Here is a 27,255-nt window from a genome sequence, read left to right on the forward strand (position 1 = left end):
ATGTACAAAAAACACTTTTTGTGGTAACTAAAGAATGCAAAAGTGAAAAAAAACTACATTCTCTTCAACAATAAAATTTATTCATATAAAGTGAAAGCAAATTTGCATTGTTAATGTGCCAGTGGATCACTAGGAAAAGAAAAAAAATTCTCATATCAATAAAGTAATACAGCACATGCATTTAAAAGCTGATAATACACTGAAAAAGACAAACAGAAACGCCAAAAACTATTTACTAATGCTAATACAATATTCAATTTATTTGTAGATTACCCATATATGCGATACAATACAGCTGCTTCAGACCATTTTTTAAAAAAAAATTATTTGTAAATGTTGAGTATTTTCAACTTCAAATTTTCTCAAAGATTGTAATTATCAACTGTCTCAGAAGTAAGCCATTAAGGCATGTACTTCTTAGCCTTCATACGGGGAATAATTTGCATGTCCCTTACATCACTGTGCTGAAGAAGCCAGCACAAGTAACGCTCTGTTCCCATCCCCCACCCACTGGTAGACAAAGGAATGACCTGACGCATGTTAATGTACCACTTATATGAATCTTCTGGAACAGCATGATGCTTCAAAGCCTCCTGTACCATCTCTGGGGTGGAGTGTCGCTCTCCAAGCCCTATTGTCTCTCCCAGGCCTAGGAGCAGATCAGCAGCTTTGGCTTTAGACCTGCATGAGCTGTCTACATAAGCCTGATAGAACGGGACACCAAGATGGTCCATCTCCGTGAGCCAGACTGCACCTCTGTATTTCTCGATCAGCACTTTCTCTCCTTTTCGAGTTAGCTTTCTCCCAAATTGAGGCTGTCCTTCCAGCACCCACTCCACGCAGTCTGAAGATGGCATCATGGGAATTGCATGCTCTAAGGTGACCCTTGGTAGAGATTTCCCACCTTCCAGTTTCTTCAGCAGATCGTGGACATGGGAAAGAGTGCCAGTGGTGTTTAAGATTAGCGTGGAGTGCTTCTTAAGCATTTCTTGAGTCATATGAGCCACAAAGCCTTCAGCTATGCCCATAGCGTGTTCCATGTCACCAAGGAGCTCACATTCAACATGGTAGAACTGGTTGAGATGTGTGGCATCAGGATCTTCTCCCCGGAAGCTGGGTGATATGTAATACGTTCCTGGCAACCCTTCCTGAAAGCGCAAGAAGTATTCCAGCACAAACTGCATGGAGTCAGCTAAATAGACATCTTGGCCCAACATGTTGACATACACAGGTTCTGAATCCGATCCAAGGCCCATTGGGGAGGAGATGGTGTCAGTGGTGATTGGGGTTAAAGCATATGCATACCGGCAAACGTTATGGAAGTAGTCTACTGTGCTATGGAAGAGGGTGTTTTGCATCTGGAAGAGATTGCGATACCACTGGTTCTTTATGGCCAGTGTGGCATGGCTTTGAGGATCCTCCCACGTTCGTGGGGCTTTGACCTGTGTTATCTTGCTGTGAACATCCTCAAGTTCCCTTGGACCAGCTTGGGGACCACTGACTGATGTGACGTATCCAGGGTAAGTGTGGCAAAACTGAGAAGATACCGTGACGTCTGTGACCTTTTGGCTAGAGCAAGGCACTAAAGGTATCAATTTAGCATGCGCATAGTCAATTTCAAAGCCTTCAAAAATTAGTGCCACCCCTCCACGTAATGCTTCTTGCAGCAGATGAGCTACCTTTTGGACAGCTAGGATTAGGGAGATGTAGTCATGTTTCTCTAATTGAAAGATGTCACTGGAAAGTGGTTTGCGTGGCACTAGAACCGTGAGTCCAGGTGTGTTTGGAAAGGGTGTGAGGAAGGCTATGTGATTGTTGTCTTCCCACACCCGCCACTGCTGCTCTTCACCACGCACAATGCGTGCAAAAAGGCTATCATGGGATGGGTCTCCATGAAAGTCATAGCTAGAGGGTGCATTGGGTGTTGGAAGTTTTGCCCGTATCTTGGCCTGTACCTGGTCTAGTTCACTGTCTGAGCAGCGCGGCCCACTCTTAGAGCTACAGTATCCAGGGTCATAGAGATTGAATTCAATATTTTCTGCCAAGTGGGGCCTCCATTCAGCTTCTAGACCATGGAGTGGCAACAGTCTGATGTGGGCGGGTTGTTCTTGATCTGGCTTGGCTACTAGAGCACAGCGTTGTACTTCAAGATGCTGACAAAGCAGATTTGCGACTTTTTGTGCCCCTAAAAACATGGCTACAAAGTCAGGAGCAGCTAGGTGAAAGATGCTCCTTGGTCCACTAAGAGCCTTCTGAGTGAGGATTGTGGCTCCTGGAGTCCATGGATCAGCTTGTAGGTAAGCCACAAGCTCATCTGTCTCCCAAATGATGTTGTCAAAGTTCATCTTGGGTCTGAAGACTTCAGCCTTAGTAATGTTGTTGATTATAGATCCAACAAACATCACTGCTGCATTAGTTTCAATGACAGCATCACCTCTGGAGTCCACTGCAATGATTCCTCCTTGAAACCCTTTCTCATGTATAACTTCACGACAAGCTTCTCTAAGACTGTAGCCTTTGTGGGTATATAATGTGGCCACTTTGTGAGCAACCGTTTCCTTCAGAAAAACATCACCGTCGCCTGTGCATGTTAATGCCAGCTTTTCATCTGCATAGATTCCTGCACCAAATATTGCAGTGTCACCTATACGACCTTTCCACTTGCCTACTAGCCCCCCAGTTGATGTGGCAGCTGCAAAATTCCCCCAGTGGTCCACAGCGACTGCTCCCACAGTTTGTGGGTGATTGTTTTTAGAGGTGATGCCACCACTTAGATTTGCTTCCAGCTCCCTTCGTCGTATATCAGTGTGAAAATACTCAGCATTCACAGGCTGTTCCTTTTCTGGTAACCCTTGCAAAAACTCCTCTGCTCCTTCACCAACCAAAAGTACATGTGCACTGTTTTCCATGACCTTTCTGGCTGCTCTGACTGGATTTTTTACAGTGTGCAAACAGGCCACAGATCCAGACTTCTTCCTGTTGCCATCCACTATGGTTGCCTCCAGTTCATGCTCACCATTTCTGTTGAAAACTGCACCCTTGCCGGCGTTAAAAAGACTACAGTCCTCTAGAGCCGAAACACATTTCTGCACTGCATCCAGACTGGTCCCACCTCTACTCAGAATTTGAGCTCCCAGACTGAGAGCAGTTTCTAGAGCAAACTCTATGACATCCATGACCTTCTGTTTTATCATCATCTCCTCCCCAGCACCACCATGAATCAGCAAGGTGAAGTTTTGTTTGATTGCAGAGGAAGGAGATTCCTCCTTTTCATTCAAAAGATGTTCAATGGCTCCCATTTGGCCTGCAATTGCATATCTGACAGCCAAGAGCAGCACAAGCTTTAATGTCACTTTTAGATTCTCCTGAAGTTTGCCTAAGTTTTCAGCAAAGCTGCCTTTTCCATTCAGAACAATGCGAACACTGTCTTTCCGGCCAAGATAGGCAACTGCCAACTGGTCAGAAGCATACACATTTCCAACAGCACATTCCACCCCTTCCAGCAGGTCTTTTCCTGTTAAATAGATAGAGGGACATCCAAAGGGATCCAGAAACTTCTTAAGTGGGTTGTCAAAAGGCATGGAATGGCGCAAAACAGCCAGATGAGGACCAACTCCTTTACCACATTTTGTGGATTTGATTAGGTTCTTGTGCTCCTGAAGAGCCAAATGGAACAACCCAATGAGTTCTTTGGTGTATTGTGGTTTATTGTCTGATCCAATGCATGATGCCAGTGCTCCAACCAGTCTGTGTGACTGCATTGTCATGGAGTAGGTGGGATCACAACGGCCATGTTTGTAATGTCGCACATGTGTTGGTGTGACAAGGATGTGACTTGCAGCTGACTCGCCAAGTGTTTGCCTCAATGCTAGTTGTAAGGAGAAATTGATCCAAGCATCAAATACCCCTCTTTGAGCCCGCAGTATAGTAAAAACATCAGGAAAAGACTGGATTTCAAAAGTGAGCATGGGGTTGTTTACTTGAGTGGAGGTTTCAAGATCATGTTGACTTGGCCAGTGTGGAAAGCTTAGCGGTTTGGGCGGGGTGAAGGTAGTATCAGTTTCAGAGTGAGTGAAATCAATGCTCTGAGCCTCCGAGAGAGAGAACACAGCCTCAGACACCAATGCTGCTACCATTCCATCAACAGCACTGTGCTCAAACATCAAACCAGCTGTACTGTCCTTGAATACCACCAAGTTTACCACCTGTTGAAAAAAAGAACATTTAATCTCCTTTATAATCCATTCTAGTCAGACAGCAAACACTATATAATTAAATGTTTTAGTTTAAGTTTTTCAGTTATATAAAAAGTAAATCTACTCAACAAATAAGAAATAGTTGTTGCAAACTTAAGTATTTGAGTTGGCCTATAAATCGAGTAAGTTGCCTTGAATTTTTGCCTTGAACATTTGCTCTACTTTTTCTTTTATATAGCTATATATAAATAATGCTACCGTTACTTGTTCTCATTAAAGATTTGAGTTGACCTAGTTATTCAATACAGTCATACAAGTAATCAATAAATGAATTCATTTTGTGGTGGATTTTACTTATTTACTGTAAAAACCATACCAATTCAGCCAATCACAAACCTTGTCGTAGTATCTCAGGCAGCTTCCTACTCCTAGTTTTACCGCATTAAGGGTGTCGGCTGGATCAGGTGGCGCCATGCATTCTTCAATGGATATAGCTAACACAGCAGACTCCATCAGTTCCAGAGAATCCAATTCAGGACCTCCTTTCTTCAGGATCTCTTCTCTCACGTTGTACCAGGCACGACGGTTCATGCCAGACAGGCTGCAGACTGTGAGGGCTTTTTGGTGCTTGTCTGCCAGTGGTTGGTTCGTTATTTGTTTAAGCTGATGATAGATGTCAATGAGAGGCACGGCAGATTGTGGTCCACCAGAAGTTGGCTTGTTGAGGATTTGGATGGGAAAGACTCCTGCTTGACATATCAGGATGGCATGCAGGCTTGTTGGGTATACCTAAAAATGTATTTCGATTAACTGCTTTATTGTTTATAGTATAGAACATTCTCTTAAATCAGAATGTAGCAACTATCATTCTGCCTTACATTTACTATTATTCTGGCTTACATTAGCTATTATTCTGTCTTACAGTCCCTATTGTAAGTGATGTAAATGTGATAAATGCTGTAAATGTATTATTCTGTCTTACATTAGCTATTATTCTGTCTTACAGTCCCTATTGTAAGTGATGTAAATGTGATAAATGCTGTAAATGTATTATTCTGTCTTACATTTTTTTACTATTATTCTCTCTTACATTTACTATTATTCTGTCTTACATTTACTATTATTCCCTCTTTAATTTACTATTATTCTCTCTTACATTTATTATTATTCTGTCTTACACTCATCATCATTCTCTCTTACGTTCATCATTATGTCTTACATTCCCTTTCGTGGTTCTTTTTACAGTGGTATGATCTGTGTAAGAGAGTATAATAGTAAATGTAGGACAGTATGACTGCACATGAAAGGGGGTATGTTAGTATATGTCAAAAAGTATAGTATTGAGTGTGCGAGACCAAGAATGGATAATATACTATAGGGCCTCTCATACTTTTACTTCTACACTTAATACAAATATCAATCTTCCTAATCAAGAAGCTTAATTCAAGTTAAGTATACATCCCTGTTGGTCCAGCATCAGTTCCAATAAAAAAATATCTCACCCATCTAATACCTTACCTTAATGTGATCCTGAATTTTTCCAGGAATGCGACTGGTAGCAAAGACCTCAGATTGTTGGGTACGTTCTGTTGGAATATCTCCCTCCAGCAGCCAAGGTTCACTGTAAAGCTTAGCCACTGCCCATGTCAAAGCTGCAGCTCTTTCCAGATGATCCTTTTTTGTTGTTGACTGTGGCATAACTGTTGGGAGGGCTGTGGAGGTTGGCAGAGGGTCACTGCCAGAGAGCAGTCGGCTCTTGAATTGTTCTGTCACCCAGTTCTCAGAACCAGAGACAGCAGCAGCAAACTTATTTTGAACCTCCAGAAGAGATTCCCTTTGTTGGAAAAGGGCATTTTTGTACTGTATGTACTGATCAGGGCTTAAGGTGAGCTGAAGAATTCGGCTTGCTTCCTGCAAGGTGATGTCCAGCTCTGGTACAGGATAGTCAAGTAGGTCCATCACTTTAATAGGGCCTAATAGATGAAATAGGTTTAATATTAAGGTGATGAATCTACAGCTGATAAACAAAAGAATTTGTTAACAGTTTTCTTTATATTCACAAATACACACACATTGGAACAACAGTATTTTAATATTCTTAGATATACAAAATCTTTCACATCAGGGTTAAAGCAGTAATTTAATCAGTGCATTACTCCTCATCACATCAATCAAACAACAAACTTTTCATGGGCTAGCTGAAGTCATGGGATGTAGCACATTTGAGAAGTCTCACTTAATAATAATGACAATAGTTTAATTTATATAGCGCCATTCAAAAATGTTTTCAACATTCAAATCCAGGCAGAGCAATACTGAATCAGGTTATTACAATAGGATATTTATATTTACAACATTTGTCACAGTTACATACGAGCTTTCACTAGGTCCTGATCTGTAAATACCAGTAGAATAACTGAGAACCCAATTTTTTTATATATGTAAGAGTCCTTTTTAATCTAAGTATTTCTCAAACATTATTTCTCATATATAACTTGCTATGTTTTAATACATTTCAATCCAGAATTATCTTAACTTCCTAAACATTTGACACATACATGCAAATAAGAAAATGGTCTTTAAAAAAAACAAATTATTGAATACTTTTCTATTGTCTGAAAGTAAATTCGACACAGAAACGTTCAGAATTCAAAGATGAATATTCCAAGCATTATTCATGAAGGTTAAACTATATGTCCATATGTTTCTTCGTAACTCTTTAAAAAGAAGAATTTCAACTAACCTTGGTGGTTTTATTCACTCCTTGGTTGTAGATGTTGGTAGAAGATGTGATGTTTTGTGCAAAGCAGGATGTGCTGCACTCTACAGACAAGGGAAGACAGTAATAAATATCTGCTGACTTAAATTAAGGAATTCAGCTTCCTCTCCTCTGAATGACTGAATGTAATTAGCTCAACTAAAAGTTCCTCCCCTTTTAAACAGGAATATTGGTCTGAATTTACTACTTTCTGGGGCACAGCTTGTGCCTGTGCCTGTTCAGCCATAAATTAATTGCTCCATGGTCAATTATCATTTTGTGAGTGCTGCAATATGTTCCTAGAGCATGCTAATCCTAAAATGACAAAGAGTTTAAAATAAACTCAACAAACATGTTTTTTTAATAACTTCACAACTCCGGGTTCTTGCATCACTAGGGATTTATAGGTAGGTTACACAGTGATGCTGGCTTCATTAATAATTTTAACTGGTGCAGGAATGTGAGGCCATGATTACTGTAGATCATTCATTTCCAAAATTTCAATATTCCTTCTCAGTAACAATTACCTGGGTAGCTGGATTATAGAATCTAACAATCTCTAACAATTATTCCCTCCTCTAACCACACAACACGTTAAAAGTTACATGTGATTCAGGGCCTGCTTCCTATTAACCATGTGCAGTGTGCATGTGACCTCATTTGCTCAGTCAAAAGGCCATTTTCCTGTTTTCAGCAAATTTCTAAAACATGAGAAAAAGGACATGTTAAATGAGTAAATGCCCAGGGTGTATTGTAGAATTATGTTTGCTTTTCAGTGTCTAAAGTATAAACATATTTTATAAACAAAATTTTGCAGATGCTCTTATCCAGAGTGGAGTAAATCAGTTCTTTGCAGTCGGTATCTGATGTTTATCCCTGTATAGCTAGACTTAAATAAACAACTGAGTTTTTGTTCTTTTAATAGAACAAACACATTTCAAAATATACAAAATTATAATGTTCAGAAAATGACACTGGAAGTGTAGTATGTATTACATTTATTGTATAAAGTATGTAATGTTTTGCTTATAATATGATGCGCACAAACGTTGTGTCATAATTAGGTGTTTAGTTTCTTTATTTTTTATCCCATATCCTGGAACACACTCAGGGAAGAATTCGGTCTTACCACCAGGGGGAGCTATCACTGGAAGGGGCAATTGGTGTTAACTCTCGCAGTATTTTCTCCAGATAAAGAAATGCCTGCATGAGCGAACGACACTAATGATTCCTGCCTGTGTTTTCTCTGTTAAATACAGGTTAGTATAGTGCACCACTATTTCTAAATACACCCATTGGGTGTAATAGAGAAATTACTCATAAGAGCTGTTGGAAAACGCGACAGCTATCACATGGTTCGGAGTTAGTAAAAGTGTGAGACACGTGTAGTTCAGTTAAATGGTGACCGCGCCACGCGCGTTTCTTTGTTCATGTTACTACTGCCAGGTAGATTGAGTGTATTATTTATGTGTATGTGTACATATGTTAAGACAACTGATGTGCTGTGGGATGCCCACAACAGTTTCCTCTATCGCCTAATTGGGTTGAAACTGAAAGTCATCTTTGCATCATGACACAATGACTCCGACATAGAATATGAACCTCGCACAGTTCAAAATGTTTTCCTGAGAATGATTTATCAAGGCTTCTTACCCAAATACAGTGACATTCAGAAAGAACTGAAGATACTCTTGTCTGACTGTAATGTGTCTGATGACGAGCTCCTGAAACAGGTTAATAAAATATCAAGTGAAGAAACTGAAAGACAACGGAGATTAGGCCAATGTCCACGTCAGAAGATAACCCAGGCACACAGTGCTAATCTTATGATGGACAATGAAACCAATAGGTCAATGGAATCAAAGGTTAAGACCAAGGTGGAACAAGAGTTGAGCACCAAGATTGAGGCTTTGACTAAGCTGGTTGAGTCTCTTATAGCCACAAAAGCTTCAGAACCTACATGTTACCCTAATGCAGCACAAGGAGTGTCCAGGCGGGCGCATAAGCTTTATCACTGTAAGAAATGTGCCAAAAGGAATGCTGATTCCTGCGGTCACTGTTTTGTCTGTGGTCTTGAGGGCCATAGGGTTGTGGGATGCACCAAGAGAAGCACGTCAGTGGGGACATTCAGCCCACCGGAGATACAGGCCTCTTCAGAGTCCGCAGGTAATGCATGCCGGTTTGATCAGGTTCACGCTCATTGTGTAAACTCCCCCATCCAGCGCAGGACTAGTCCTGTTCGAGAAAAGGTGGTTAAGCTGGTTGGAAGAAAATGCACCATTAAGTGTTACTATCATGGTTACATCACAGACTCTCTGTTAGATACAGGAGTTCAAGTGAGCATCTTAGACCGACAATGGGTGGAGACTCACCTCCCAGACTATCGAGTACGACCACTAACAGAACTCATTGAAAGAAAAGTGCTGAGTGTACAAGGGGTGAATGGAGAACCACTACCATATGATGGATGGATTGAAGTATTAGTGACCTTACCAGGCAACAGGGATCCAGAGCTGCCCATCCATGTGCCATTCCTCGTGAGTAGCATTCCCCTTGATCGCCCCGTACTAGGATTCAATGTTATTAAGCAACTAATTGTGACCTTTCAGGACTGAATGGGTGCATCGACCACCCTGGTGGACCTCCTCCGCGGTGCAATGGGCAGTCAAGATGAAAAAGCGGCAGCTTTGGTGAACCTCATTCAAATTAGACCAGAGGAAGACTCAGTGGTGGACAAAGTTGTTGTAAAGAGTGGGCTACATGACACAATTATCCCACCAGGTCATGTCAGCCATGTCAAATGTAGAATTCTACCTACCTTTAAACTCTCAGACTCTCCTGTGTTGTTTGAACCAGATGAAGAAAGTCTTGAGTTACAACAGTTGGATGTGGGTGAAGGCCTTGTCCAGATTCACAACACCTTAACTGTTCCTTTGGGGAATCACACCAAGCATGATGTCATCCTGTCACCCAAAACTGCCGTCGGAAGCATTCAGCATGTTGCCAGTGTAGTATAGACAGGTGAGCCAGGCCAAGAAGAATGTCTGGGTGCTGGGGAGTTCCAGCCAGTGGAGTTCCTGACCACCCAGATGGGTGAAGAACGTGCCTGTCACCAGTGGGACCCACCTGTCCCGTTTGATCATTTGAGTCAAGAACAACAAGGAGTGGTAAAGCAAATGTTGCGTGAAGAGTCCAATGCCTTTGCTCGGGACAACAGTGACATGGAATCAATACCCAGTCTTCAATTATCAATTATGTAATGAGAACAGTTCTGAGAGCACTCCAGGTTCATGGGGTCAAGCTACGTCCAGCCAAGTGTGAATTGTTGAATTCATGAAGTGAGGTCCATTGGTCGCTTGGTCTCAGCTGAAGGGGTGCGCATAGACCCAAGAGATCTAGAAGCTGTTTACACATTAAGAGACATTTACATTTACAGCATTTATCAGACGCCCTTATCCAGAGCGACTTACAATCAGTAGTTACAGGGACAGTCTCCCTGGAGCAACTTAGGGTTAAGTGTCTTGCTCAGAGACACAATGGTAGTAAGCGGGATTCGAACCCGGGTCTTCTGGTTCATAGGTGAGTGTGTTACCCACTAGGCTACTACCACCAGAGACAAGACAGCAACCACAGTGGGCGATGTGCGGAGAATTGTTGGATTTCTGAGCTTCTATCGCTGGTATGTCCAGGATTTCTCCCGCGTTGCCAAGCCAATATATGATCTTCTGAAGCAGAGCTCCAACGGGGACCAGTGGAGACAACCTAAGCAAAAAAAAGGGGAAAGGTGTACCGCTTTCCCCCCAAACTCCTGTGCGATGGATGCCAGAACATCAGGCAACCCTATGCAAGCTGATTGAGGTATTGACCAATCCACCAGTGTTGGCCTATCTGAATTTTGACTTGCCATTCATACTTCATACACATGCCTCAGATAAGGGATTAGGTGCCATATTATACCAGGAGCAAGAGGGCAAGCTTCGACAATAACCCCCTGACAAATGTCATGTGCACTGCCAAATTGAATGCAGTTGGCCATCAGTGGGTAGGTGACCTGGCTGAGTTTCAGTTCAATATCCGATATAGCCCTGGCAAAGCCAATGCAGATGCAGATACCCTTTCACATTGTCCCCTGGATATTGACCGGTATGTCTCTGACTGCACGGAAGAACTCTCGAAACACGTGCTTCAGGTTGCATGGGAGGGCCACAAAGCCGACCAAAATCATGATGTAGCGTGGGTAGCTGCCATGATTCTAAACCAGAATGATGAGTTGGAACCAAGCATGACTGGGACCCTGTCAGCTATCGACCTCAGAGAACTGCGGGATGCACAAAGGACTGATCCAGTGATTGGGGAGATTGTTAAACTGAAAGAAACCAACACCCTGTTAACTGAGACAATGAGAAAGAACATGAATAGTGCAACTCGGAGGATGTTGTATGACTGAGGAACGCTATGGATAGAAGGTGGACTTCTGTATCGGAAGACAGCAGAGAGGCGACAGTTGGTCTTACCCAGAAGTGGGACAAAGTCATTGCTTTTCAAGTCACAAGTAAGTCTCAAGTCTTTGCCCTCAAGTCCCAAGTCAAGTGCCAAGTCAAGACAGGCAAGTGTCAAGTCAAGTCCAAAGTCAAGACTAATAAGTCTCAAGTCAAGTCCTAAGTCCTACAGTTTGAGTTTCGAGTCCTTTCAAGTCTTTTCAACCGCACAATAACAATCGTGTATGCTTTTAAAATCTATTGTTTTATTAAAACAAGTGCAATTGAAACTGCAGAAATAAATAGTGCTGACATTGCACTATTAACTTCATTTTTAACATTTAACTCATATTTTTTAAGAATATTCTTCATTTTAAACCACTGCTTTACAGAATAAACGCATCTGAAAAAACAAGTGCAATTATTTGAACAAAAAGTGCTAACGTTGTATTTCCATGACATATTGCATTTCAATTAGTTCCACAGCAGTTTGTCCTGTACTGTAACAAATACATGAACATAACAGACTTAACCGCGGGAAGTGGAAAATAAGATGTACTTGTGTTACCAACTGTTTATTCAGTTAAATAGCTGCATCCATGTTACCACGTCACGTTTGGTGTGGTAATTTCACAGTTCGAAGACTGTTCTCGCCCCCTACAGTGCAATTCGGCTAGGTATACATCCGCGCTAAAATATCAAGGTGAAAGTCATCATAGTGTAGCGGTTGTTCTTCTGCGTTGTGTAACTTTTTGATTTCGTTTCTTGAACCACAAATGATGAGCTGACACCCAAGAGATTTTCTGTGCAAAGTGTATTCTGTACAAAAAGCAAGGTTGCGTCAGAACATCGCGTCACATCGCGTCTTTCTGCACCTCTCTCTCTCACAACTCACGCCATGTGTCCAAGAGAACTGAACATTAACATAAAGCATTCACAATTTACAATACTGCATTCCTGTACAAAAAGCAAGGTCGCGTCAGAACATCGCGTCTTTCTGCACCTCTCTCTACAATATACAGTATTAAAAGAACATAAAAAAAATATTCACAAAATAACACACATGCAAAATATTCCCAATATGTACATAAATTAAAATGAAAGAAATAACTTTTTGCACACAAACCCCACGCACCTCTCACAGCTCACGCCATGTGTCCAAGAGACCTGAACCGGGTCTCAAAAACAAAATAAAAGTCTTTAGAAAATAAGAACATAAAAGACACAAGAAAGAAGAAATATACTTATAAATCTAACCATTTAACTCCGGCACAATAGCTTGCGTAGTATAGACAGAGCTCCCAACCCAACTTTGTGAATAGATTAACGGCGATATTTTTTTATCGCCGATAAGAGTCTCACGTTAACGCAGCACGTTTTTATAGCCTGATAAGAGTCTCACACAGCACGTTAACGCCGATAACGGCCCACCACTAATATGTATGTATTGTATGTCTTTGTTGGTGGCTAAAATGCTGACCGCCAGCTACTGTGTGATATACTGTACATTGACTAATGTTATGTATAAGTACCTCATCCTACCAGGTTTAAAAAAATCACTTTAATAAGTGTACGAATTAAGGGAGTGAACTCGCAGTGGACAGATGACCAGTTTGCGACGTTAACAGCGAGTTTACAGCCTCACTGATTTAACTACAAAGCAAAGAAAAGTTAGCAAATAAGTGTTAGCATTCACTCAGAACTTACCGTTCTTTGTGCAACTTCAAATGTCGAACGAAGTTGGAAGTTGTTGCGTCTCCGTCTGTAATCTTCGACCCGCATGTTTTGCATACTGCTATTCGTTTTTTGTTGACCACCTCGTAGTTTTTATATCCGAACGAAACTATCTTTGGTATCATTTTGTCTAACTGGCGCGTTATTTGAGAGTTCCACTGCATTGGTTGTCCTGTAATTTGATTGGATGGATGCTGTTGGCTCAAAACAACATGGATCTAATTTGATTGGATGTCTTGCCGACAGCAAATACGCGCACAGACGCACATATACACAGACATTGAAAGATACAGAGTGTTCGGTAATAACATACGTTTTAATATTTGGGTTATCTGGGAAACAGCAAGTCTTCCTTTAGGCTCCAGCAAACTGATTTTGACCACTCATGTTGCTCAGACCAGAATGTCTGTTTTCTGGCAGGCATCATTCAATCATCTTTGATCCCAAACGACCCTTAACTGAGCATAGTGTTGGCCTAGCAGTTAAGGAAGCAGCCCCGTAATCAGAAGGTTGCCGGTTCGAATCTCAATCCGCCAAGGTGCCACTGAGGTGCCACTGAGCAAAAGCACCGTCCCCACACACTGCTCCCCACTGCTCACTCAGGGTGATGGGTTAAACGCAGAGGACAAATTTCACTGTGTGCACCATGTGCTGTGCTGTTGTGTATCACAAGTGACTATCACTTCACTTTAAATGTCCATTCCCTCAATTCACAGCAGGCATCTCTATCACAAATCGCACAGTAGGTGGGCGTACTCTCAGTTACCAGTGCTTGTTTCTACCACTTTTGACACCACTTTTTGCTTTATTCGCACTCAATGAGCAGTGAACCAGATTCAAAATGCAAACAAGAAAGTGCACACAGCAGGCAGAGAAAGTAAAAACAAACTCAAAGCTGAGAAAAAGTCCAGACCGTTGTGCAATATGCAGCGCAACTCAGCAGACATGTTGTCCAGATGGTATTATTTGCATCTCGGTGTCAAAAGCAGTCTGATCTGTTGCCATCTACTGATTGTGATCTAATTTCCAACAGCAAAAAATATTTTATTTGTGTGTGACACCATGATTATGCAGATTATGGAGTATTTTATTATCCTAAATTGAGGATCCAAAGCTCACTGAAATTTGATGGCTTCTGGAAACTTCCCCGACCGGCGGGAGGCCCATTAGACGTGACTGAGGACGTCAGAGCTCATTCGATGCGATAGCAAAACTGAAATCATGTCATGATCAGACACTGACCTCGACGCCACATGAGGGAGCTGTGGTTCTGGGAAAGCCTCACACACACACACACACACACACACACACACACACACACTCTTTTCTGAAAGAGGGTCACACAGTAGCTACCGTCAAACGGGTCCAGAAAGCACATTTTGTGAGAAGTGCAGGCGACCTAAAGCGTACCTCGGTTTGATCGTGTCTTCCGTCACGATGACAGGCGAGCTCCCTCATCATTGCTCTTGTTCATCTTATGTGAGCAATTTCAAAAACACTCCATCTCTCAAAGCCCTGCAAATGGTTGGGGGGGGGGGTCATAGTGTCCAAGCAGCACTGCAAGCTCCACCAGAAGTCAGATCTTCTGTTTAATCCATTATTTCCTCTATCAGTGCATCTAATCCGAAGCTGTTTGGATCCTATACAGTTCTAATCAGGAGTTCTAATGGCAAGCAGAACATATTGGGGGGTCAGGTTTTTGGAGCAACTGAGAAAAAACGTCACATGCGCCCAGTCCTTGTTGTCTGAGTTTCATTATAGAACTTTTAAAACGGAAAGATTCCAAAGCAACGACTGCCAGCCTTCATGCACTCGTCTTCCTCAGTCTAGACAATGTAAACACCCTGCTGTCAACAGATCACACAGGCAAAGTAGTGCAAGCCGTGTTGTCAGATATGACATGTTTCAGCATGCATGTGTGCAAACATGTACACAGACCCGTAGAAAGTGTTTAATAAATTTAAACAATACTTTCCTCAATTCTCACCTATTCTTAAAATACATTGCCGCCTTTGGCAAAAACAAGGTCCGTCTTTTTCTCAGTCCCTTATAGTCATGCAGCAAACCCCACACACAGACAGATCGTCAGCGCTTTTGTTGAAGGATTCTGATCGAATCTTTCGTTCGCCAACATCCCATCCCCCACTGTGCTACGTCTTATACAGCGCGAAGAAAATATCCCCCATCGCGTATGGCGTGCTGCCTCACTGGCTGGCATGTTATACATCTGACGCCATGTGTGACTTGCTTTGCTCTTCAGTAATAAGCATAACAGCGAGCCCAGTCCACACTCCACACGCTGTGATCTGTGGCGCATCAAAAAGAGGGCCAAAGGAGGAAAAAATCGAGCTTTCATACTTTACTTACTTTACTTTACTTTATTTGGCAGACGCTTTTATCCAAAGCGACTTACAATGGGAAGACACCAGCAATTCTCGTTCGATTTCTATAGAATATCAAGTATACAAACTAAGAGCCCTGATAAGGCTTAGACTTGTCATTGAAGAACATGCTCGGAGAGTGCTGGGTGCTAGACTAAGAAAAATTATAATATATTTATACATTTTGTATTTGTTTGTTAAATGTGTATGCATGTGTATGTGTTAAATCTGTCTGTAATATTTTTGGAATAAGAGGGTTTTCACCTTCTTCTTAAAAGTGGTGATAGTCTCGGCTAGTCGTGTGGAGGAGGGCAGGTTGTTCCACCAGCCAGGGACAACAACGGAGAACAGACATGATTGGAATCGGAGACCCCGTGAAGAAGGAATTTTTAGTCTCCTTTCGTTTGCCGATCTGAGAGAGCGTGTAGGAGTGTAGCTAGCTAGTAATGTATTGATGTAGGAGGGCGCGGTTCCATTTACAGCCCTGTAGGCAAGCATCAAGGATTTGAACTCAATGCGAGCAGCTACCGGGAGCCAGTGGAGGGAGGTAAGAAGAGGTGTAACATGGGTGTATTTTGGCTGATTGAAGATGAGCCGGGCTGCCATATTTTGGACCATCTGGAGTGGTTTTATGGTGACTGCAGAGGCTCCAGCCAGGAGAGAGTTACAGTAGTCGAGTTTGGAGATGACCATTGCCTGGACGAGGAGCTGCGTAGCCTGTTGTGAGAGAAAAGGCCGAATCTTGCGAATGTTGTAGAGAGTGAACCTGCAGGATCTGGAGATCGCAGCAACATGATGGTTCAAACTCAGTTTGTTATCTATCCAAACCCCAAGGCTTTTTGCAGATGCCGTGGGTGTTAACAATAGCGATCCAATTTGAATTGAAAGGTTTTGCTGAGGAGAATTGTTGCCCGGAAAGATCAGAATCTCGGTTTTGGATAGGTTGAGTTGGAGGTGTCGCTCAGACATCCATGCCGATATGTCTGAGAGGCAGGCCGAAATTTTTGTTGCTATAGTAGCATCTTCTGGTGGGAATGACAGATAGAGCTGGGTGTCATCAGCATAAGAGTGATAGGAGAAGCCATGTGATTGGATGATGTGACCAAGTGAGCGAGTGTATATTGAGAATAGAAGGGGGCCAAGGACAGAGCCTTGTGGAACCCCTGTGGTTACCCTAGAGAGGACAGATGTCTCACCTCCCCATGATACCTTGAAGGACCTGTCGTAGAGATAAGAGGTGAACCAATCTAGTACGGTTCCTGTGACTCCTAAATCAGAGAGTGTGGTGAGAAGAATTTCGTGGTTAACTGTATCGAAGGCAGCAGATAGATCAAGTAGGACAAGGACAGATGATCTGCGGGCAGCTCTTGCAGCACGAAGGTCATCCATCATTGCCAGGAGGGAGGTTTCAGTAGAATGCCCTTTCCTGAAACCAGACTGAAAAGGGTCAAGAAGATCATGCTTGTGGAGAAATGAGGACAGTTGAGCCAGGACTGCTCTTTCAAGAATTTTTGAAAGAAAAGGAAGGTTGGAGACTGGGCGGTAGCTATCCAGTAGAGATGGGTTTAATGTGGGTTTTTTGAGCAGGGGAGTAATGACAGCCTGTTTGAAAGCAGTGGGGAATGTTCCTGTTGTGAGTGAGGAGTTTAAGACATGTGTCAGAGCAGATAATATGGTGGGCTGTATGGACTGAAGGAGGTGTGAGGGGATTGGATCCAGGGAGCAGGTGGTGGGGTGACTAGACTGGAGAAATTTAGACACGTCTGATTCAAAGAGGGGAGTAAAGGAAGACAGATTCCTGGTTTCAGAGGTAACAGCAGGACGGGGTCTGGGGTTAGGTGGTGAGAATTGTTTGCTAATGTCAGCCACCTTCTCTGTGAAGAAGGTGGCGAAGTCTTCAGATGAGAGAGAAGTGGAGGGGGGAGGGGGTGGAGGATTCAGGAGACGGTTGAAAGTCGAGAAAAGTTTTCGAGAGTCATTGCAGTTGTTTACTTTGTCCTGGAAGTATCTGGTCTTTGCTGTAGTTACAGCAGCAGAGAAGGATTTTAGGAGAGATTGATACTTATTAAGTTGAAGCGGGCACTTGGATTTTCTCCACTGCCTTTCAGCTGCTCTAAGGTGGGACCTGTGGCGACGAACCTCGTCAGAGATCCACGGTGAGGGTGGAGTCGCACGTGTTGGTTTTGATGTTAGAGGGCAGAGTCTCTCGAGGCAAGATGTTAGTCTCGAGGCAAGATGTTAGATGTCATAGTGCCGGACAGGCTGATGAAACAATTGGGTTTCTTATGGTAAACTTGCACCAGTGAAATGTTCCTGGGTGAGATCTGTATGCATACTCTGTAATCAGACAGACCACTGACTTAAAAAAAAAAAGGACATTCGAAGCTACTTTAGGTTTTAGGGAGTTGGCTGGTTGTAGAGAAATTTGTTTAGTATTTAATTTAAATTTCAATAATTTTTTTTCATTAGCTCATTTTACATGAAGCACGCACGCAGAAGAAGAACATTCAAACTCAATACAGAGCGCACTCAGTCCGGGACACCCTTGTTGTGAGGCAGCAGTGCCAACCACTATGACACTCTATATAATATGTTGTGCATGGGGAGTGATCCCGAATGTTTTTCACATGTTCGCCACTCAGAATTCCTTGTTAAATAATAATCTAAATGATAATAATCTGTCCGGTAGTGGGACGGGTCCTGGAGAGGACAATAACATCACAATTGTAACGTCTGCCGATGACCCTTTGGTAAAAGCAATGCAAGGAAGGAAAACAGACAAGAGTGGGTTTAAATCATCCAGGGTGAGAACGTAAGGTGCATGCGAGCTGTCAATCATCACTACTGGCTTCCCCCATTTTAAATAGAGTTTATTAAAACAATAATTAAGGGTTGTGTGAACCGGCAAGGTGCCACTGAACAAAGCACTGTCCCCACACGCCTGTCATGGCTGCCCACTGCTCACCAAGGGTGATGGTTAAAAGCAGAGGACACATTTCTTGGTGTCACCATGTACTGTGCTGCAGTGTATCACTTCACTTTCACATTTCACAAAAGTCATGCCGTCTGTGTTGCCAAAATGTCTTTTCTTTAACAAATAAAATTGTTGTGATGTGAGACACAAAAGGGCCCATTTTTCACACAAAACACATATTAAACATATCAAAAATGTTTAAAGAAATAAAGGACATGAAACGATGACCGTCATTAGGCAGTTCATACACAATTATGCAGCTGTGGTAACCTCAAAGCTGAATGAGGTTTCCCCACCCCTCCTCCTATGGCAAATATTTGTTTCCCACCAGACATCATTTGACATCTGATGTAACCTGCAGGGCCGAACAGGAATTAAAGAATAAAGGTTTTTAAAGTGTATGGTTTTTTTCCTTCTTTGGCAGGTGTGTTGTTTCGGTGTTTCATCTTCACTGCAGTTATTTGTGGATGTGGGTTAGGCTCTGAAGGGACTCTTAGTAAATGAAGTCTCATGAAAGGAGAGGACCTTCTCCGACATATTCACGTTAACTCCACAGCAAAGTATTAAAGTGCAACCCAATCAAACCCTCTGTCGGAAGCCTGGCTGGGAGTGTGTTTACACGCTCTTCTTTTTGACACTTTATGTGCAGTGTGTGGGGACGGTGCTTTGCTCAGTGGCACCTTGCCGGTTCGGGATTTGAACCCACAACCTTCCGATTACGGGGCCGCTTCCTTACTTGCTAGGCCACCACTGCCCTTTTGTAGAGCTATAACAGAGCTAAGTAACACATTAACATTACTTAGGAATTCTTACATTTACATTTACATTTACAGCATTTACACCCTTATCCAGAGCAACTTTCAATAAGTAGTTACAGGGACAGTCCCCCCCCTCCCGGAGCAACTTAGGGTTAAGTGTCTTGCTCAGGGACACAATGGTAGTAAGTGGGATTTGAACTTGGGTCTTCTGGTTCATAGGTGAGTGTATTACTCACTTACGACCACTTAAAGCTTTGTTTTGTTTCACATCATTTACACCATTCTAAAGACTGTTTGTTGGTGATCTGCATCTTGGATGGTAAGTACTACCCACTCAGCCTTTTAATTATTGTTTTAATAAACTCTATTTAAAATGGGGGAAGCCAGTGGGCATGACTGACAGCTCGCATGCACCTTACTTTCTCACCCTGGATGAATTAAACCCACTCTTGTCCGTTTTCCTTCCTTGCGTTGCTTTGTGTTGCTGGGAGGCACCATCACGCAGGGACTCAAATATGCAAATATTCACTTGTTACTAGTGATGTGAGGACAGATAATGGAATCATTTCAGCTGCAGGATATAAAATGGACACTCACTCACTCACTCACTCACTCACTCACTCAGTCATAGTGAGGACTGGCATGCATGCTTTTGGATGGTGGGAGGAAACCAGAGAACCCACGTCAATACGGGGAGAACATGCAAACTCCTCACACAAAAGGTCCTCACCGCTGACCACACCACCATGTGGCCCAATATCTATAATCATAGCTGAAATTAGTACGCCAGTTGAGAGGATCTTTTTCTCCAGCTGCCTGTCTATTTCACATCCGAAAATTTTGAGTGTGAGCCTAAGTCTAAGTTAAAATATTCTTCAAAAAATAGATTAAGTCTGAAATAACCAGAGTCAGGGAGGTTCAGAAAGCTTCTTAAATACAGAATTCAGCAGTCGTGGTCCCGTGGGTGCACACACTCGTCCCAGCATGGACCTTAACAATAACATTAAGTTGCATAGATACATTTACATTTACAGCATTTATCAGACGTCCCTGTCCAGAGTGACTTACAATCAGTAGTTACGGGGACAGTCCCCCTGGAGCAACTTAGGGTTAAGTGTCTTGCTCAGGGACACAATGGTTGTAGGTTGGATTTGAACCCGGTGTCTTCTGGTTCATAGGCGAGTGTGTTACCCACTAGGCTACTACCACCCTGATACATCCCCCAGGGGGCATTCCCCCAATATTTTGACCAGTTGATTTATCCCAGATTATCAGTCTATCCTTCGTTGGGCTGGTCACCAATATTCCTAAAGTGTAATCGATGTTATGAAATCTGACCTAAAAGAAGAACTAAAGTAGCATGTGTGGGTGTCACAGCCATTTGGCATGACGAGACAGGGGAACTGAGATGGAGACAAAACTAGACGAGGAATTCGCATGACGTCATGATACAGGGGTTTAATTTGTGAAGAACAGGACAGGGGAGACATCCGGTAACTGGTGAACATGTAACATAATAAAGACCCGACGGTGAACAGAAGCGAACAGGGCAGCTTTACACAATTAAACAAAGGTGAACACAATTACACATAACAAACGTGGAACTCCGGTCCAGATCCCGGACTGGAGTAACCCCTTCCGGACCGGATCATGACAGTGGGCGTGTTATCTAAGTTCTTTATGTTTTACTCACAACAACCCATACAAGGACAATTGACAACAGAGTGGACACTTTCCTGACTGTGTGTGTGTGTGTGTGTAAGAAGTTAATGCACTAAACAGGCCTCTCTGTGTGTATTACATGCTCAAAGGTATACAACAATGATCAGTACTTAATACACTTCAATATCTACTGTATACAAAGAACAGTGCTCAAAAAATGCAACATGCATATACGTACATAACGCTAATTATATGTTTTCCACCAATATCTTATTTATCTGTGCTCCTCCATGCAAACACAAAGTCAAACCCAAAAATATTTTTATCGAGTATCTGTCTTCATAATTTGTATTCTTCGGGGGCATTCAAAATCCATAATTTATTTAGCCTTGCTGGGCATTGCTATTCTTATCTTGGTTCTTCCCATACCTCCCAAGCCTTGGTTGGCCTTTGACCTCTACTGAGTTTCCCGGAGGTGTGTGTGTGTGTGTGTTTGTGTATGATCTCATTGAAAGTGCTCATGAAGTTCAGACTGTACGTGTGAAGTTATACTTTGCATAGGCAAAGGCCCACAAACATACAATGTGGTTCACAAATGTACCATAAAACCTACGCCTATGCAAAACTGTGCATTACGTCTCTTGCGAAATCTTCAGAAATCTTCTTGCTAGAGAGGAGACACTTGACACTTCCCACTTGAGTGGAATATGATTATTCCATATATTCTGAACTGGCGACTCTGTTTTACATGTTGCTCAGACTACTTTAGAATGAAAAGAAAAAAAAATAACAGAGAGTAGTTTTTTGTCATCATTTGAATGAGGCACATATTATAATATTTAAAAAAAAATCATAGAAGGAGTGAACAAGAAATACTAGGAAAAAAACCCTCTCAAGGAATGTTGTATGCTGTAATGTCCCTTCATGTCCATTCAGGCCTTACTTGTAGATGGAGGAAACATCTATTTATTTCCACATTTTGTTATGCAAAGTATCGGTATCAGTATCTGTATCTGTATCATGATATAAAGTCTCTTACACCGGGTTCCATGTGAATCCAGAGGAAGGATCTTTCGCTCCCTGACAGGCGTTTCAGTGGGAAATAAAGTGAAGCGACTTACGTGGCAGCTGCTCTGCATGGCCAATCGGTGTCAGCGATGCTACGCAAGGAAGTCTTCACTCTGTCCACAGATGCCTTTTCCTCGTTTCCTTGTTCTCTCGCTCGGTCTCTGTCGCCTCAGATTCAACGCCCTCGACTGTCTATCACTCATTTGTCCATCCTCATTAAGCTCCACCTATCCCCACCTCTCATCACCCTGTTCTCTGCACGACATCCAGAATAACAAGAGGGAGTCGGGGGTGGAGATAAAGTAAAAATTATTCCTGAATTCTATCCCAAAATTACCCCTCTCAAGAAAAAGGAGGGAAAGAGAGAAGGCAGTGAAATTGAGATCAAAGTTCCAAGCCAGATCTTTGATAACTTTGCACCAGTGTGAAAATGGCTTTTTGGAATTTGTAATGCTGCTTATAAGGAGCAAGTTGAGAGAGCGAGGGGAAAGAGAGAAAGGAATGGGTTTAAGGGGTCGATGTTTGTATTCTTGTGGACATTTGTATTCCGAGAGGCCAGTCCATCGTCGCCGCCGCCTCTCCGTCCCTCTGGGCTGACGGGTTTGTATTAGCAGAACGTCTCAGACAGAAATCCCAGAGGTTCTGAATACGGCATCGTGGTCTGCCCAGTGCTGCCTGGGATATAAAGCCACCTCTCCCCTCTTAACAAAGAGGGGCGGCCTCCTCTGCAATTCACAGAGGCTTTCTGGGAAATGAAAGCACCTGCTTCAGAGCAGGATGACACCGGAGATTAGAGATAAAAGAAGAGTATCAGGGATTTGCTGGCTTGACAAAGTTTCAGATTTTACGGAGCACATTTGCATGGCAGTGGGACTTATTGAAGTCATAAAATATAACATGCACATTCAAAAGTCAAACCTAACCACTCTCAAACTGTAAAGAAAAGGGTTTTTACTCTGTTTGAAGAATAACAATATTAGTAATTGCAATAGAAATACATGTCCAATGTGCTGCAGAATAATGCCACATTATTATTAAAAACAACAATTGTATTTTCCTTCAGGGTTGTGGTCAGAATGCTGACTGGCAATTTCACCACATTGATAACCTCAAGCCATAGACTGATAGCCGATATTTCATGATATGTTCATAATTATTTACACACTTTTATTAATGTGTATAATTAGCTTCTCGTTGTTCACTGGTAAGCAGCTGAGCTCATTCACTTGGTTCCTGTTACTTGGTCTGGTGACTTCCTTGGAGGATTTGGCAAGTATATAAGAAACTTTCCAAATCCAATGAAATGTACATCAAATCTCAACGAGACATTCCAGACCTACAGAACCGCCATGGAGACGGAAGGCCTACACACCCCTACACAATGCATGCAACTTACATTTACCTTCTATGGGAGGGCAACAAGACTTATCACCTCTTCGCAAGATTTTCCCCAAAGGCGTGTGAGAGACTCAACACAGGAATTTGTGCGGTGTGAGGAGGGAGCTAAGTGCTGTGTCTTCAGCAAACCTAAGACAGCATATCACACCATCCTTACAGTGCGGCAGGGCCATGACGGCAGTATGCTTTGGGACCGCTGCTCTCTGTGGCAGGGCCTCAAAGATAAGAAGGAAAAATGAATGGGGTTGTGGAAGGCAATTCATGTTCCAGCAGGATAAACAACTAAAACATACAGCAAAGGCTGCACTGGTGTGACAAAATGCCTCATGCCCAGTAAATGCCCAGCAAATGCCCAGACCTCAGTTTAAATGAAAAATCATCTTGATGGACTTTGAGAAATTTTGCCCCAGATGTAATGTCTGATTAAACGTAATAACTATAGAGGAACTGTGTGTGATAGAGTACCATTTCATTTATAACTTAATTATTACCATATATAATTTATATAAAATCACACAATGTTCATGATGCAGGAAATTATTTTGTACGATTCGTAGATTTTAATTAGGTTCTGTTTGGATATGAAGGCAGGTATGAAGCAATGCATTGTACATCCATCCTCTTTTGCACCCCTCTGATGGTAACAACCAGAAGTGGGACAAAGTCATTGCTTTTCAAGTCACAAGTAAGTCTCAAGTCTTTGCCCTCAAGTCCCAAGTCAAGTGCCAAGTCAAGACAGGCAAGTGTCGAGTCAAGTCCAAAGTCAAGACTGATAAGTCTCAAGTCAAGTCCTAAGTCCTGCAGTTTGAGTTTCGAGTCCTTTCAAGTCTTTTCAACCGCACAATAATAATAAATTTTCACTGATCGTGTATTCTTTTAAATACACAGTTCGAAGACTCGTTCTCGCCCCCTACAGTGCAATTCGGCTAGGTATACAACATGGATATCAAGGTGAAAGTCATCATAGTGTAGCGGTTGTTCTTCTGCGTTGTGTAACTTTTTGATTTCGTTTCTTGAACCACAAATGATGAGCTGACACCCAAGAGATTTTCTGTGCAAAGTGTATTCTGTACAAAAAGCAAGTTTGCGTCAGAACATCGCGTCACATCGCGTCTTTCTGCACTTCTCTCTCTCACAACTCACGCCATGTGTCCAAGAGAACTGAACATTAACATAAAGCATTCACAATTTACAATACTGCATACCTGTACAAAAAGCAAGGTCGCGTCAGAACATCGCGTCTTTCTGCACCTCTCTCTACAATATACAGTATTAAAAGAACATAAAAAAATAACACACATGCAAAATATTCCTAATATGTACTTAAATTAAAATGAAAGAAATAACTTTTTGCACACAAACCCCACGCACCTCTCACAGCTCACGCCATGTGTCCAAGAGACCTGAACCGGGTCTCAAAAACAAAATAAAAGTCTTTAGAAAATAAGAAAATAAAAGACACAAGAAAGAAGAAATATACTTATAAATCTAACCATTTAACTCCAGCACAATAGCTTGCGTAGTATAGACAGAGCTCCCAACCCAACTTTGTGAATAGATCAACGGCGACATTTTTTTTATCGCCGATAAGAGTCTCACGTTAACGCAGCACGTTTTTATTGCCCGATAAAGAGTCTCACATTAACGCAGCACGTTTTTATCGCCCGATAAAGAGTCTCACATTAACGCAGCACGTTTTTATCGCCCGATAAGAGTCTCACGTTAACGCAGCACGTTTTTATCGCCCGATAAGAGTCTCACGTTAACGCAGCACGTTTTCATCGCCCGATAAAGAGTCTCACGTTAACGCAGCACGTTTTTATCTCATGCAGAACGTTAACGCCGATAACAGCCAACCACTAATATGTATGTATTGTATGTCTTTGTTGGTGTATAAGTACCTCATCCTACCAGGTTTTAAAAAAATCACTTTAATAAGTGTACGAATTAAGGGAGTGAACTCGCAGTTCACTTCAAATGTCGAACGAAGTTGGAAGTTGTTGCATCTCCGTCTGTAATCTTCGACCCGCATGTTTTGCATACTGCTATTCGTTTTTTGTTGACCACCTCGTAGTTTTTATATCCGAACGAAACTATCTTTGGTATAATTTTGTCTAACTGGCGCGTTATTTGAGAGTTCCACTGCATTGGTTGTCCTGTAATTTGAATGGATGGATGCTGTTGGCTCAAAACAACGTGGATCTAATTTGTTTGGATGTCTTGCCGACAGCAAATACACGCACAGACGCACATATACACAGACATTGAAAGATACAGAGCGTTCGGTAATAACGTTTTAATATTTGGGTTTTCTGGGAAACAGCAAGTCTTGTCAAGTCAAAAGGCTCAAGTCCAAGTGAAGACACGAGTCAATGATGTTAAAGTCCAAGTCGAGTTGCAAGTCTCTTTACATTTTGTCAAGTCGAGTCTAAAGTCATCAAATTAATGACTCGAGTCTGACTCGAGTCCAAGTCATGTAACTCGAGTCCACACCTCTGGTCTTACCATCCCAGTATCGGCATGTGGTTCTTAAACATCTGCACAATGACATGGGACATTTAGGCAGAGAGAGTGAGAGTTCTTAGTCTAGTAAGAGCAAGGTTTTACTGGCCTTACATGAAGAGGGACGTTGAGGTCTATGTCACTCGACAGTGTTGGTGCATCAAGCAAAAGAAACCAGCGATGCAGGTATGAGCACCAATGAGCAGCATTACTACTAGTTCACCACTGGAACTGATCTCCATTGATTATCTCCATCGTAAACCTAGTGTTGGGGGATATGAGTACATTCTTGTGGTAGTAGATCACTCGCAACAAAGCTGGAAAGACAGCGGCAGACAAAATCTTTAACGATTTCATACCCAGATTTGGTTACCCAGCAAAATTGCATCATTATCAAGGCCGTGAATTTGAAAACGAACTCTTTCAGACCTTGCAGCAGCTGAGCGGAGTGAAACATTCTAGGACAACACCATACCACCCTCAGGGCAACCCTGCTGAGCAGTTTATTCGAACGATCCTACAGATGTTAAGAATGTTGGAAGAGAAAGCGAAAGCCAGATGGAAAGAGAGCCTCCCTCAGATTGTGCACGCATACAATTGTACATGCCATGAAGCAACAGGCTACTCTCCCTTCTAATTACTTTTTGGCAGGCACCCTCGTCTACTATTTAGGCTGGACAATGAAGAAGGCACCAGAACAGCAAGAAGTTATGCTGAGAAATGGGTCGAGAGAATGACAGAAGCCTACCGCATTACAGCAGAGCATAGCAAACAGTCAAGCGAGCGAGGAAAGAGGTATTACGACCAACGTGTGAGAGGAGTTGTGCTTCAGCCCAGTGACAGAGTGCTGGTACGGAACATGACTGAAAGAGGTGGTCCCGGCAAATTAAGATCCTACTGGGAGCATACCATCTATGTTGTGAAGCAACAGATTAACGACCAGTGTACAATGTCGCAATGGAAGCTGATGGATCCAAATCACAGATTCTACACAGGAACCTTTTACATCTTGTCAATGACATACCTGTGGATTTGCCACATGTAGATGGAAGGAAAACAACTCAGAATGACAAAAGGAGAAAGGAGAAACGCACAAAACCTTTGAGAACAGTACAACGAAGCATATAGCGAGTCTGATGGTGAGGACAATACATACTACTTACTTAGATATCCAGTGCGACACCAGTATGACACCCAAAAAAAACTGGCTGCGGTGGAATCAATGAAGGAAATGATGTCCAGAGAGTCTGATGGACATAGAGAAGTTACCATGGTTGTGGGAAACGAAAGAGAAGTACGAACTGAAGAGGAAGAAATTGGTCAGTCAAGTGATGAGTCATGGATTC

At 42.4% G+C, this 27,255-nt stretch overlaps 1 protein-coding gene across 2 annotated transcripts; it reads right to left on the reverse strand.

The window, feature by feature from the left end:
- Window positions 1-129: 129 nt before the first annotated feature.
- On the reverse strand, window positions 130-27,174 carry LOC114794214 (uncharacterized). Of its 2 annotated transcripts, none has more exons than XM_028986625.1 (5): window positions 27,073-27,174; window positions 6,940-7,019; window positions 5,715-6,169; window positions 4,593-4,985; window positions 130-4,205 (listed from the first exon to the last, which is right to left on the reverse strand). In XM_028986625.1, exons 3-5 carry the CDS (start codon window positions 6,153-6,155, stop codon window positions 402-404), a joined length of 4,638 nt encoding a protein of 1,545 aa, XP_028842458.1. In that variant the 5' UTR covers window positions 6,156-6,169; window positions 6,940-7,019; window positions 27,073-27,174; the 3' UTR covers window positions 130-401. The 2 variants fall into 2 exon arrangements, with proteins under 2 accessions (XP_028842458.1, XP_028842459.1); XM_028986626.1 differs by lacking the exon at window positions 27,073-27,174 and adding an exon at window positions 22,063-22,194.
- Window positions 27,175-27,255: the final 81 nt, after the last annotated feature.

Source organism: Denticeps clupeoides, chromosome 7, assembly GCF_900700375.1.
Source record: "Denticeps clupeoides chromosome 7, fDenClu1.1, whole genome shotgun sequence".
Taxonomy (NCBI): domain Eukaryota; kingdom Metazoa; phylum Chordata; class Actinopteri; order Clupeiformes; family Denticipitidae; genus Denticeps; species Denticeps clupeoides.